Source organism: Lytechinus pictus, chromosome 8 (assembly GCF_037042905.1).
Source record: "Lytechinus pictus isolate F3 Inbred chromosome 8, Lp3.0, whole genome shotgun sequence".
Classification (NCBI taxonomy): Eukaryota; Metazoa; Echinodermata; class Echinoidea; order Temnopleuroida; family Toxopneustidae; genus Lytechinus; species Lytechinus pictus.
Window position 1 is genome coordinate 234,584 of NC_087252.1, and position 13,259 is coordinate 247,842.

At 37.1% G+C, this 13,259-nt stretch overlaps 1 protein-coding gene across 2 annotated transcripts in view; it reads left to right on the forward strand.

Annotated features, from left to right (window-relative positions):
* Positions 1–2,708: 2,708 nt before the first annotated feature.
* Positions 2,709–13,259, forward strand: part of LOC129267307 (zinc finger protein 835-like) — a 31,847-nt gene continuing 21,296 nt past the window's right edge. Inside the window, exons 1-2 of one of the 2 annotated variants that reach the window (XM_064103296.1) lie at positions 2,709–2,817; positions 5,715–6,016. In XM_064103296.1, coding sequence (XP_063959366.1) covers positions 5,805–6,016 — 212 coding nt within the window. In that variant the 5' untranslated portion in view covers positions 2,709–2,817; positions 5,715–5,804. Of the gene's footprint in view, positions 2,818–5,714; positions 6,017–13,259 lie in introns of those variants that run through there. The other variant, XM_064103297.1, reaches the window with a different exon arrangement.

The window sequence follows — 13,259 nt, forward strand, 5'->3', positions numbered from 1 at the left end:
GTTATATTCTAGTCATATCCCTTCAGATGGTGGTAACTGCAGGAATGGGAAAACTCAGTGATATGCCGGACTAAAATTTTCACAGAGGATTTTCGGAAAACAACTAAATCCATTTTTTTTTCAAGCAACAGTTATTCCATTCTGAATGCTGCAACTATGAATTTGATGCACCTTTACCAAAATATATCATGACAGCCATTTATTCAATTCTTTAAACTAGACATTAAATATAGCTAATAGTATTTTTCAGGACAGAGTGTAGCTAAAATGGAGTTTAAAAGATTATGAAGAAAACAATAAATGTCATGGTATTATATTTCAGTGTAGGTGTAAGCATTAAAATGGAATAATTGTTGCTAGATAATAATGAATTAAAATAGCAAAGAAAACTGTACTTTAATAGAGAGGGAGAAAAAGAGGGGGAGAGAGGAAACAAAACAAGAAGGTATGGCAAAGCTCAAAAGTGCAAAAAGTGATGTAAGAAAGTCATGTAGGAACTGAAATGAACAAAGACTGTGTAGAAGGAGATAAATAAAAAGTTGATTAATTGGGCACCGAAAATGATCTTTTATCAAACCAGAATGTTTTAGGCTTTAAATTAATACGCTGAAATGTAAAGGATTTTTCTTCCCCCCCTTTTTTTTTGGGGGGGGGGGTTCAGTTCCTAGTTGTAATTATTTCCTGATACTCTTTATGTGGCAATTTTCTAAAGGCCCCCCCCCCCAAAAAAAAAAATGGAAGGGGTGCTTTCTTTAATAGTGTTTAAGTTCCTAATGGTCATTGCCTTTAACCTTCTATATTTTTATGTTGTCAGTTTTTAAGGACCTCCTCCGCCCCCCAAAAATAACCTATAAATATTATTGAAGGTGATTAATACCATGAATACCTTGCGCTATTACGCATACATTCGTATTTCCGAAGCTTCGTTATTCCGAAGGTTCGGATATTCCGAAGGTTCGTTTTTCCGAAGGTTCGTATTTCCGAAGGTTCGTAATTCCGAAGGTTCGTTAGTCCGAAAACGAAGTGAGATTCGTAATTCCGAAGGATCGTTAATCCGAAAAAGAAATGAGGTGCGTAATTCCGAAGGTTCGTTAGTCCGAAAACTGAATGATTAACTAACCTTATTTCGTTTTCGGATTGACGAACCTTATTTCGTTTTCGGATTAACGAACCTTCGGAACATCGAACGTTATTTCATTTTCGGATTATCGAAATAACGAACCTTCGGAATAACACCACAAATGTTCGGATTAACGAACCCTTTTACGTTTTCGGATTAACGAACATCGAGGTATAGGCAATTTGCATGTTTCGGAATTACGAACCTTCGGAATAAAGAACCTTCGGAATTACGAAGTGTAACCGCGCTATTATATGATGTTAAAGGGGAATCCAACCCAAATAAACACTTGTTTTTAGAGGAAAAGGAAAAATCAGACAATAGGTCAAAATTTGAATATCGGACAAACCATAAAAAGTTATGAATATATACAAGTTGTAAACATTGGTAATCACTATACCCATGAAGCCTTCAAATTGGCCGTATATTTCCCCTTTAACACTGAATATGAATCTTTACCCAAAATGAATATTTGTGTAAACTTTTCTGAGCACAGGCTGAAAACTGAGAAGTAGATTGATCCACAATTAATAAGTTTTCCCCGTATTTATGACTATATGATTTTGTGGTTAACAAGGCAATGACAAATGAAAAAAAAGGTTCTTGCACATCTTTATCTCAAGGCCAATGTGTGAGCCTTATTTCATGAGAATTGATTTGAAACTGATGAAGTAGTTCAAATTGCAAGGTTTTTACCTAAATTTTGCCATATAATATGTTGTTACCATGGCAACACAATTTCTGAAACACACACAAAAAGTGCCTTGTACATCTTTATTTTAATACCAATGTGTGTGCCGAATTTCATGTGAATTGATTGAAAACTGATGAAGCAGTTTGAATTGTCAGGTTTTTTCCCCAATTTTCACCAAATGATATGTTGTTACCATGGCAACAAAATTTCAGAAAGACACCCAAAATGTGTCTTAGACAGACATCTTCACCTCAAGACCAATGTGTGTGCCAAATTTCATGAGAATCGGATGAAAACAGAGGAAGTAGTTCTAACTGCAAGATTTGTACCTTATTTTTGCCATAATACACTGTTACCATGGCAACACAATTTCCAACACATGCAAAAAATGTGTCTTGCACATCTTTACCCCAAGACCAAAATATGTACATACACACCAACATTCAACCCCCTCCACCACCACCACCCTTCGGCTTGTTTAGCATCTGCATTCAGATATTTAGTGCATTGAGATGTGAGGACAAGTAGAATATCTGTTCAGAAAGGGTCTGAATTCAAGAACTAAACTAATGCAAAATAATGCACTGCTATTGAGTTTTGCACTAGCGCTAGTCTATATATCAGACAAATCTAAACTCATAAATTCTGACATTTTCATCCATTTTTTTCACTGTTCCTGCAGCCAGATTTTTTGGAGCATACCTGTCCACAAGTAGGGTGTTTTTTACGCTAACAGACCGGACTATAGGGGTCGAGGATTGTGTTACTGATCAACTGAAAAGTAGAACAGTCCTGGCAAAGGACTAGAGCACACTGGGCACTCGCCGCAAGCGGCTCGTGCACAGTGCGGCGCCTAGCTATCTAAAGAAACCTCGCGTGCTCTGCATTTCCACTAACGCACTCGGCTGCATGCATTATTTGTACCGTATACTGCTGTGCGCTGGCTCGCTCCGCCTTGGCTTCAGCCTGGTGAAACGCTCTACCGGTACGTTCACCGAATTACGTACGTGCAGTCGCCGCTGGCTAACGTCAGCTTAATGGACGCCGCCATATTGCCAGATTCAGGCAGATTTGGCCCGCGCCCTCTCCGGCTAACGCTCGGCTAAAGCTCGAACGCCATTCACCCATACACTAATTCCCCTTGATTACCGTTGTTAAAAACCTCTGTCAAATCTTTTCCAGCATTTTTATGAATTAGCGATTGTTGTTTTTCCGTTTATCAGATATCCTTCATTATACACATATTTTTTTCATATTTATAACATTTTTATTTTAATCACAATTTTAGTCCAAACGCGGGTCAGTTTTTGTTAACCCACGTTGTTTGTGCATGCCCACGTATAGCCTTACGCGTATTGAAAGGAATGATGTTGGGTCGAAAAACAGAATTGTTATTGTTTGTTCCTTGTTTGTTGGGGATGAAACTATGATGGCGACCAGTCACGTTTGACTGTACCGCCAAATAGTTAAGATTAATTAATTAAGGTCAAGGTGAGATAAGAGAAATGAGCAAGGGGCATTGTGGTGGGGGAGGGGGAGAGGGAGAGAGGGGGGGGGGGTTACGAGGGCCGAGTGGGGATACAGTTTCATCATGCAGTACAGGGCGTCGATGAACACTTTTATTTTTTTCTCCAAAATATGGAAAGTGACAGAATAATCAGAAAAAGGTTGATTGGTTCTGATTTTGAAAAAAAAAACAGAATTTATCAAGATTGCTGTTATTCTTCATGGTTGTAGAATTTAATTTAGTTTCTCTGATAAGTATAATTCTTTCAAACAACTCAAATTTTGATTAATCGTATTTCATTTATTTCACTCTTTTCTTTCGCCTCGTTTTTTTTTCTTCCAAAAAACCAGGGAGCTGAAAAATATGAGAGCTAGAACCTAAAGATATGGGGTAGCTATGACGTTGGAGGGGGCGCAGCCTCATGCACTTGCAGATCCAAATCAATTTTCACAGGGGACAATTAGAGTAGCCCCTATTTCTTTAATATTATTTTTACAAGCAAAAAGAAGTCAATGAAGACATCAGGCCACCGACAGCTGCCTCGTCAAAGGGGGGGGGCGGTCGATTATTTTGAGTATTTTTTTTCATTTTGTCCTCAATAAGGGGGGGGGGTTCAATTAATTCTATATACACTTCTAGATCTATTGTCTTTATATATGGGGGGGTCTGCTACTGAGCATGTTTTTAAAAGGGCTTAATAAGGGGCTTAATACAACAGAAATTGTACGATTTAATACAATAAAATGTATCATCGAGGTTAATACTAAATTAATACATAATTAATAATTGTTTTAATTGAAAATGAAAATAATAAAGGCACCCATAGATCTTAACATCTCATAAATACAGGCCTAAACCTGTATTGGAAGTTGAACAGGCATAAAGTATAAATGTTTAGCTATATAGCTGATGCTTTGATCCCGCAACCAAATAATGTTATCATAAACTAGTAGATGTTATATCAGTCATGTCAGTGGCGTAACAAGTGAAAATAATTGAGGGTACTACGATATGGCGTATCAGGCAAAATTTATAAAATATATAGTTGCAAGCAAGCGACATAAGCATAATTTTGACTTTTGGTTACAAAAATCCAATTGAACAATTTCGCAAGATTCTCTTACCTTTTCCTTTTTTTTCTTGTTCGTGAATTGGGGGCATGCAAGACCCCACCCCCCCCCCCCATACAGCACCACTCTTTGTTGTCACTGTCTAAAATTTGATTTAAACTTTGAGAATTTGAATTTCTTATCTAAGTAATCCAAAGGGATAAGACAAAAATATTTGCAGATTACTTATTTCAAAGTATTTTTATACCTATAACTCCCCAACTCTGCTCTAGCTGCACTGCACGTTGCCTAACGGCCTTCCACCAAAGGGCCAGGCCGACTCACCCCGTGAGCAAGTGACCGCGTTCGCGTAAGTTCACCCGAAGCCATGACTGAATTCTGACCATAAACATCACCTAACTAATCACTCTCTGACAATATTTCAAAGTATCTTTTATTACAGTCGATCCTTTGGGCCATTAAACGATAATATTTCCAATGTTATCATGACAAACAATTTTAATGAGATAGTGGCATTGTAGAAAAAACAAATTTATAAGCACGAAATGGCACCAGATAAATCATCAAACATACAGCGCAGCGTTCGGGACTGGTGAGTGGTACGGCTCTCTTGGAGTTTTCGCCCCGACGAATTCGGCGAAAACGCTACCATTGCGCCGTGCGAATGTTCAATCTGCGGCTCTCAATCAGAGACTTGAATGTCTCTTTTTGCATTATCGAAAATGTATCATAGACTTTGTTTGATTTGTTTACAAGTAAGTTGCATATCCGTCGTGATAATTAGGAAAATCCATGATGTCTTCTTCTAATTCTGTAAAAATTACCTCTTCAAAGTGCCTGTGTCAGAAAATTGCCGGAAATCGTAAAAACTTGCCTAAAATGTCTCTTTTTGAAAGTTCATCCATGGTCTGGAAAAAAATGTTATAATTTATGTAGACGTATACCGTAAACAAATACATCCTCGATCACTGAAATGAAGTGTTTGCTAAGCTTTTATATCTCAGACCGCGTTACCATGGCAACTTGGGAAAACCTTTATTTTTTACTAATAAAATTCTGGTTTTAAGGGTCATTTTAGAGACATAAAACTAACCATATTTTGAAGTATTGGGTTTAAATTTCACATAAAACTGAATTATCTATGTTTATACTTTCGTATATGAATATTCATATTTCTTGTAGAATCTTAGTTTTTGATTGGTCAATGTTTCAGTCATGGATGATATCTGAGCGTTAAAAAATCTGAAAATGCGCATTTTATCGGCAACCAACAAGCAAGATGGCGGAACACATTAAGTTGGCGCTATGCACGTACGCGCGAAGCTGAATGAAATATAAGGTTCTCAGTCTCGCCGCATGCACGGCGCACAATAATTACCGGTAATAATTTAGCTACCTAATCAAGAAGAGGATATGGCGGACGAGGAAGGAGGGAGGAAGGAACCGAAGGGTGCCTCTCCAGGTACCCGACTTGTTAGGAGAAGAGAGTATGACAAAGAGTACGAACTTTCGCGAAAGAAGAGGGGAACAATCAGAGTACATGGTGAGGTTTTCGAGCGCTGGAGTGAGCTACGTGGAGCAAGAGGACTGTCCAATGACCAGTTTTTGTCCCTCTTGCTGGACATGTGAGTAACTTAAGTTAGAACTAATTTTTTATCGAATTCTTTACACCCTCTTGAGGCTCTTCATTTTATGTCTAACAGTTATAAGGACTTAATCGATATAACTTAATTAAGATTCTACCTTGTAATTGATAACTTCCAACACTAACAGTCACCGACATGCACTTCATCTTGGGTAACCCTAACCCAGGCCCAGAGAGCTCCCGCCCGCGCCCGCGCAGCGGGCGGGAGCCCGGGGGCCGATTGCACGAAAGGGTCTTTGCAAGGACCGTCTTTCGTGTCGCCCATCTTTTATTATGATGCACCATGTGAAATGTATTTTAAATAAATTATCTGCAAACATATTTCATTCGTCCGTTAAAATAAACAAAATATTTATTTATAAAATGATGTAATATATCATGAAATTGTATAAAATTTGATTTAAAAGCAAGCTAACGAATCTTGTTTTTTATCATAAATTTCAGAAACAGGTGGGGACTTAGATTGCGCATGCGTGAGGAGTCGGACGTCTCTTTTGCTTTCTCTGATTTTTCAAAATTAAATTTCTTGAAAATTCCTTTTGGTCATAGCAAAAGTTGTCTTTTTGCCTTGCATATATATCTCCAACTTGTTGGAGTGCAGCTAGGAAGGTTTTTTGAGTTTATGCTTGACAAGAAAAGCAGGAATTTACCAGCTAAAAAACGAGTGTGGTTAGCACATCAGGTCAAGGCCCCCGGTGCATATCAAGGTCAGCGTTTCTCTTTCCCGAAGCCGGGCCGTGCCGGGTGATCGTGGCAGTAGTACAACCAAGGTCAAGCTAAGGTCATTGGATTTGGAAAGAATGGATGTACTTCACAAAACTTTTTCCAAGCTATCTCCATTTAGCAAAGATAAAAATGAAGACATAAAAAATAATGAAAATTATTCAGAGGATGAAGAAGTAGAAATGAAGAAAAATAGCCAACCGTATCCTGGCCAGTATGAAAATGCCCCGGATGTAGAGAACCAAGGCACAGCCGGAGCTTCGCCGCCCGCACCCAACGACCGTACCGGAGTACGTAGGCAGCAGGGCGAGAAGGGAAAAGTACGAGCAGCTGCAGGAACAAGGAAAGTAAACGAAGGGGCCAAAGGAAGAGGACCTGATAAAGCCTCCAAGCCAAAAGCCATGCGTTCTGTATCCTTTACAGAATTAAACAAGGCTGCTCAAGAAAACAAGAAAGGTCAGGAGAAATTGAATAAACTCAAACCTACATCAAAGAAATCATCAGGAAAGAAAGGTGAAGGTGCAAGCACAAGTAAGGATACATATGACTGTGAGTACTGCCATGAGGAAGGTGTTACACATATGATTGAATGTGAGAGATGGTCACGCATGACCTGCCATTATATGACACTTGACATGTACCATTTCTTCACAAATGAATCAAATAGAGCACATTGGTTCTGTGTTGATTGCGAGAAGGAAGCAATTGACGCAGCAAAGTTAAAGGTGAAAAATAAAAAGACAACAACAAACTTATGTAGTAACGTTGAAAAAGAATTGGGTGAAGCTGTTGGGAAAATCTTACAAAATGCTCAACAGACAATGAAAGAAATGGTTGATGATGGTCTAAAACAGGTGAAAAAATCCTATGCAGAAGCATGCGAGCAAGGGCTAACCAATGCTGGTTCAGGTCAAGCAAGGCAAAGAGTAACTATACTCCAGAAGTCAGAACTAGAAACTGATAAAAGATCTACAAGATATGACAAAACAGTGAAAATATTGGCCATGTTGACACAAATAGTGGCATTGAGAGTGTTGTAAGCATGATCACGATGGAAGAACTAGTTGACAGAGAGCGAAGGAAAAATAATATTGTATTCTACAATGTACCAGAATCAAAACAAGTTCAGATCCAAGATAGGGTAGCTGAAGACAAGAAACTCATTACAGACCTTGTCACAAATAGCCTCAAAGTCAAAGATGTCATCATTAATAAGGCTATCCGTCTTGGAGGTCAAAGGCAAGTTAAGGATAAAGCAAGAGTTCTGCTTGTACACTTGGAGAACGAGAGCATGAAGAGGGACATTCTAGCAGCATCAAGGAACTTGCGTGAGAATGAAAGATGGAGAAACACGAACATTGCTCCTGACATGACGAAGCAGCAGCGTGAAGAGAGCTGGAAGCTACGCCAAGAGCTGAGGGCAAGAAGGGATCAAGGCGAACATAACCTGATGATACGACATGGTAAGATAATATCACGATGGAGAAAGAAGGACTTTACAAAAGATGATAGAGCAAAACCAGCCCATCAAGAAGAAAATCTCAGGGAAAATGTGAGTAATTCATCTCCTCCAACATCTAGCGATGACGTTAGTGATAGTGATATTGAGATAGATGGCACATTTGGAGCAGTTGGTGGGGCTCCTAAAATAGTATGACTTGAGGGAGCTACTGGAGAACAAGTGAATAATGGCATACAACTCAACCGAAACAATTTGAAAGTGCTATACACGAATTCTGACTCGTTATTAAACAAAATGGAAAATCTACTCATTGTGATTGGGGTGCAAAAACCAGATTTGATTATGATATGTGAAGTAGCACCAAAATCAAGTTTGTTCAAAGCAACCCCGGAAGTGTTAAGACTAGAGGGATTTCAGACATTTACAAACATTGATCGGGAATCCAGTCTTCGTGGAGTGGTAGTATATATTAGTAATAGACTAAATGCCTATGAAGTTTTCTTTTCTGTAGACTTTACCGAATCCATATGGTGTTCAATCCAGCTAACTGGAAAAGATAGAATGTTGGTGGGATGTATCTACAGGAGTCCATCAAGTTCAAAAGAAAATAACAGGAAACTGTGTGATCTTATTAAAGCAGCCAGTGAGAATGGAGAAAAGTACTTATTGATCACTGGAGATTTCAATTATCCCGAAGTAGACTGGGAGAAGTCATATGTGAAAGCATCGCCCAATCATCCTTCGAACATGTTCCTAACTGCTACTCAAGAATCATTTCTTATACAACATGTATTGGAACCAACATGTCATAGAAGCGGACAGAAGTCCAACACTTTGGACTTAATGCTTGCTAACTCTGACACCATAGTTACTGCACTGCAATATCTTCCACCTTTAGGACTTAGTGATCATGTATGCTTATTTGCCCATTTGAATATAGAATTGAGAATTGAGAATTGAGAATTGATTTTATTCTGTCCATTTAGGAAAATATTCTTGTTGGCATTTACATATACACAGAAATATACAAAATCAAAGCGTAAAGATAAATTCTACAGAATATATATACAATCACACATATTTGAAGAAAAATACATAATACAAAATAATTTCAATCAAATCGGTAACATTTTACTCTTAATCATCGTTATTATTAATATAATTATCATTATTATTATTATCAATCTTATTATTATCATTATGATTATTATTATTAATTGTATTATTATTATTATTATTATTGTTATTGTCATTGTTATTATCATTATTATTATTATTATTATTATTATTATTATTATTATTATTATTACTATTATTATTATTATTAATATTGTTTCTATTATTACAATTATCAATAATCAATCATTACTATTATCATTATCATTATTACAGGATATACAGAAAAAAAAACATACAAAGAAATACAACAAACTACATACAGTCATACAAATAAGGGGAAAATACATAATATAAAATAATTTCACTCAAAATCGGTACAACTTTGCTCTTAATTATTGTTATTGTTATTTATTTTCAATATCATTATTATCATTGTCATTATCATTATTATTAATATTATTATTACTATTATCATTAATATAATTTTCCTATCATTATTAATTATTTTTATTATTATTATTATTATTATTATTATTATTATTATTATTATTATTAATTATCATTATCATCATTATCATTCATCATTATTATCATAATCATCATTATAAATATAGATAATGAGAATATAGATAATGACCTGAGAATGTTGGAAACAAAAGAAACTCGTATGATATTTCAGAAAGGAGATTATGAATCTATGAAACTTTCTCTTGAACCTATCAATTGGGAGGATGAACTTGAATTACTTGATTGTGATCGAGCATGGAATTTGCTGCGAGAGAAAGTGGAAGTTCTTGTCAAAAAGTATGTTCCAATGAGACAATGTAGTAAAGACAAAAGACGGAACATATATATTACTAAACCAATCCTGAAACTTTCTAAGAAAAAAGCACGAAACTGGAAACGCTATACCAAAAGTGTTTATAGAAATGAAGACGAGAAACAAGCAGACTTAAATTCATATAAGAAGGCAAGAAATGAGCTAAGAAAGGCAACAAGAGCAGCCAGTCGTAACTTTGAAGATGACCTAGTGGAAAGTATCAACTTTAATCCTAAGGCTTTTTGGAGGTACGCAAATAGCAAGATTAAAGGTAGAAGTCAGATAGGAAGTCTTTATGATGGATCTCTAGTAGAATCTGATAAGGAAAAGGCAGATGTCCTTAACAAATACTTTTGTGAAGTATTTACTGTTGAAGACTTACAAAACTTTCCAGATTATGTGACCGGAGTAGACGCTGATATACCTTGTATGGATAAGTTAGGATTTGAAACATCAGATGTGATAAAAATGATCAAAACCTTAAATGTGAATAAATCAGCTGGCCCAGACGGGATCCATCCTAAAGTGCTGAAGGAGTTGGGTGAAGTTATTGCAGAACCACTATCTATCATATTCAACAAGTCAATGCATGAAGGTAAAATTCCAGCTGACTGGAAAAAGGGAATTGTAATTCCTCTTCCCAAGAAAGGAACTAGATCACAGATTTCTAACTACAGACCGGTGAGTCTTACATCGATAGCAGGAAAACTAATGGAAAAGATTGTGAGGAATGCTGTAGTGGATCATTTGCAAAATAATCAATTGTTGTATTATAACCAACATGGATTCATCCCAGGACGGTCATGTTCCACACAACTTCTGTATGTGCTTGAAGAATGGACGCAGATGCTTGATGAAGGGAAGCCAATCGATGTTTTGTACTTAGATTTTCGCAAAGCATTTGACAGTGTTCCCCATGAAAGGCTACTACGTAAACTAGAGAGACACGGAATTACGGGCCAACTTCTTATCTGGATGCGAGAATTTTTGACAGGAAGAGTTCAGCGTGTACGAGTAAACAGGGAACTATCTCCATGGTCTCCAGTATCAAGCGGAATACCGCAAGGGAGTGTTCTCGGACCTATTCTCTTCCTAGTCTTTATCAATGACCTATCATCTTCTGTCAACAAGAGTAATGTTGCTTTATTTGCCGACGACACCAAACTTTACAATATAGTGAGTGACTTATCAAAGATCAAAGATCTTCAAGAAGACCTGGATAGACTACAATTATGGTCAGCGAAATGGCAGTTACCTTTCAATTGCAGTAAATGTAAAGTTCTACACATCAGAAGGAATAATCCAGAAGCAAAATTTTATATGTTGGAACAAGAAGTGAAGTCAGTAGCTACTGAAAAGGATCTTGGGGTAACAGTTGATAATCAATTGAAATTTCATCAGCATGTGTCTCTAGCTGTTAATAAGGCATACCAACTGCTTGGAATCGTAAAGAGAACTTTCACTCAACTAAACAAATCTACCTTGCCCATTCTCTTCAAGACATTAATTAGACCACATCTGGAATATGGGAGCGTCATCTGGAACGGTAGATTTACAGAACATGCCAAGAAGGTTGAGAGAGTACATACTACAGAGGCGAGCAACAAAACTAGTGAAGGACTTCAGAAACGTACCGTATGAAAGGAGACTCAGGGAACTTAACATGTACTCACTCTATTATAGAAGGAGGAGAGGAGATATGATAATGGTCCACCAGATTATGCATGGATTGGTCAACATTTCTCCAGACCATTTCTTCTCCAAGTCTGGTAGTAACTCTACAAGAGGTCACTCCATGAAATTATTGAAATCCCATAGCAAACTGGATGTGAGAAATAAGTCTTTCAGTAGAAGAGTCATCAATGACTGGAATAGTCTTCCTGAAAACCTAATACAAATGCCAACAACAGACAAATTTAAAAGAAATATTGATATTTTTTGGCAAAAAAACCACTTTGAGCTTCCATGACTCCTCACGCAAGCTCATGAAGTAGTAGTTTTCAGTGACCAATCATACAAGAAACGACCGGGAATTACAGGCTTGCGCCTTCATCCCGTACCAGATGATGATGATGATGATGATGAACACCCCCCTTATAGCGTATCATAAAAGATGGGCGACACGAAAGACGGTCCTTAGAAAGACCCTTTCATGCAATCGGGCCCAGAAGCTTAAGTGTATTTTACACCATTGTCACCGGCACGTACCGGACTAACGTTAGGGTGATTTATGGTCTAAATATTTCTCCAAATGAATTGTGAAAACAGAAAGTATACAATTACCACGATTATTCAATTCAATTCAATTTAATAATGGTTTATTCAGTAGACATGTATCGCAGTAAAAAACTGAATTGATTATATGGATGAAGGTCTAAGTTCTAACGAGTGGCAGATTCCTGACATCTGGGCACAGTCTGGAACCTCAAAAAAAACCAAAAAGTTCTCTCCTTCTACCCCCCCCCCCGTCTCGATCGGCCATTTTTGTGAAAAATCGTAACAAAATGGCCGATCGAGACTGGGTAGAAGCACTCAAGGGTTCATTTCTATTCTGCCTGTGGGGAATCTACAGGTAGGACTATGGAGTATGGTGTGCCAATGCTGTACACAACACAAACTTAAAAAAATCATTATTTAAAATATCACTTTTGTGACCAAAAATACTATTTTCCATACAATTGCAATTTATTTATCATTAGTAATTTGGGGGTAATTTTTTTATTCACCAGAGCGCACAAAAAGTTGAATTTTGGGCATATTTTTGTATACGCCCTCTATTGGTGGAAAGTAATATGGCTCTACAATTTTGGTTTTTCAATCTCTATTTTTAATTAAGAAAAAATAATTTAAAGATTCAAATTTACTTAATAGCCAAGTTATATGATGAATAGCTGTACTGAAACCTGACAGTATAAAAAAATCAAGCATTTGTCTCAAAGAAAAAGAGAAAATGAGCCAAACATTGCCAACCTTATTTCACCACACAGGGAGGAGTAAATTAAACAGAGAACAAGGTTTTATCATAACCTTGTTCATAGAATGAGTGGGGTAGAAGGAGAGAACTTTTCGTTTTTTTTAGGTTCCAGTCTGTGCCCAGAT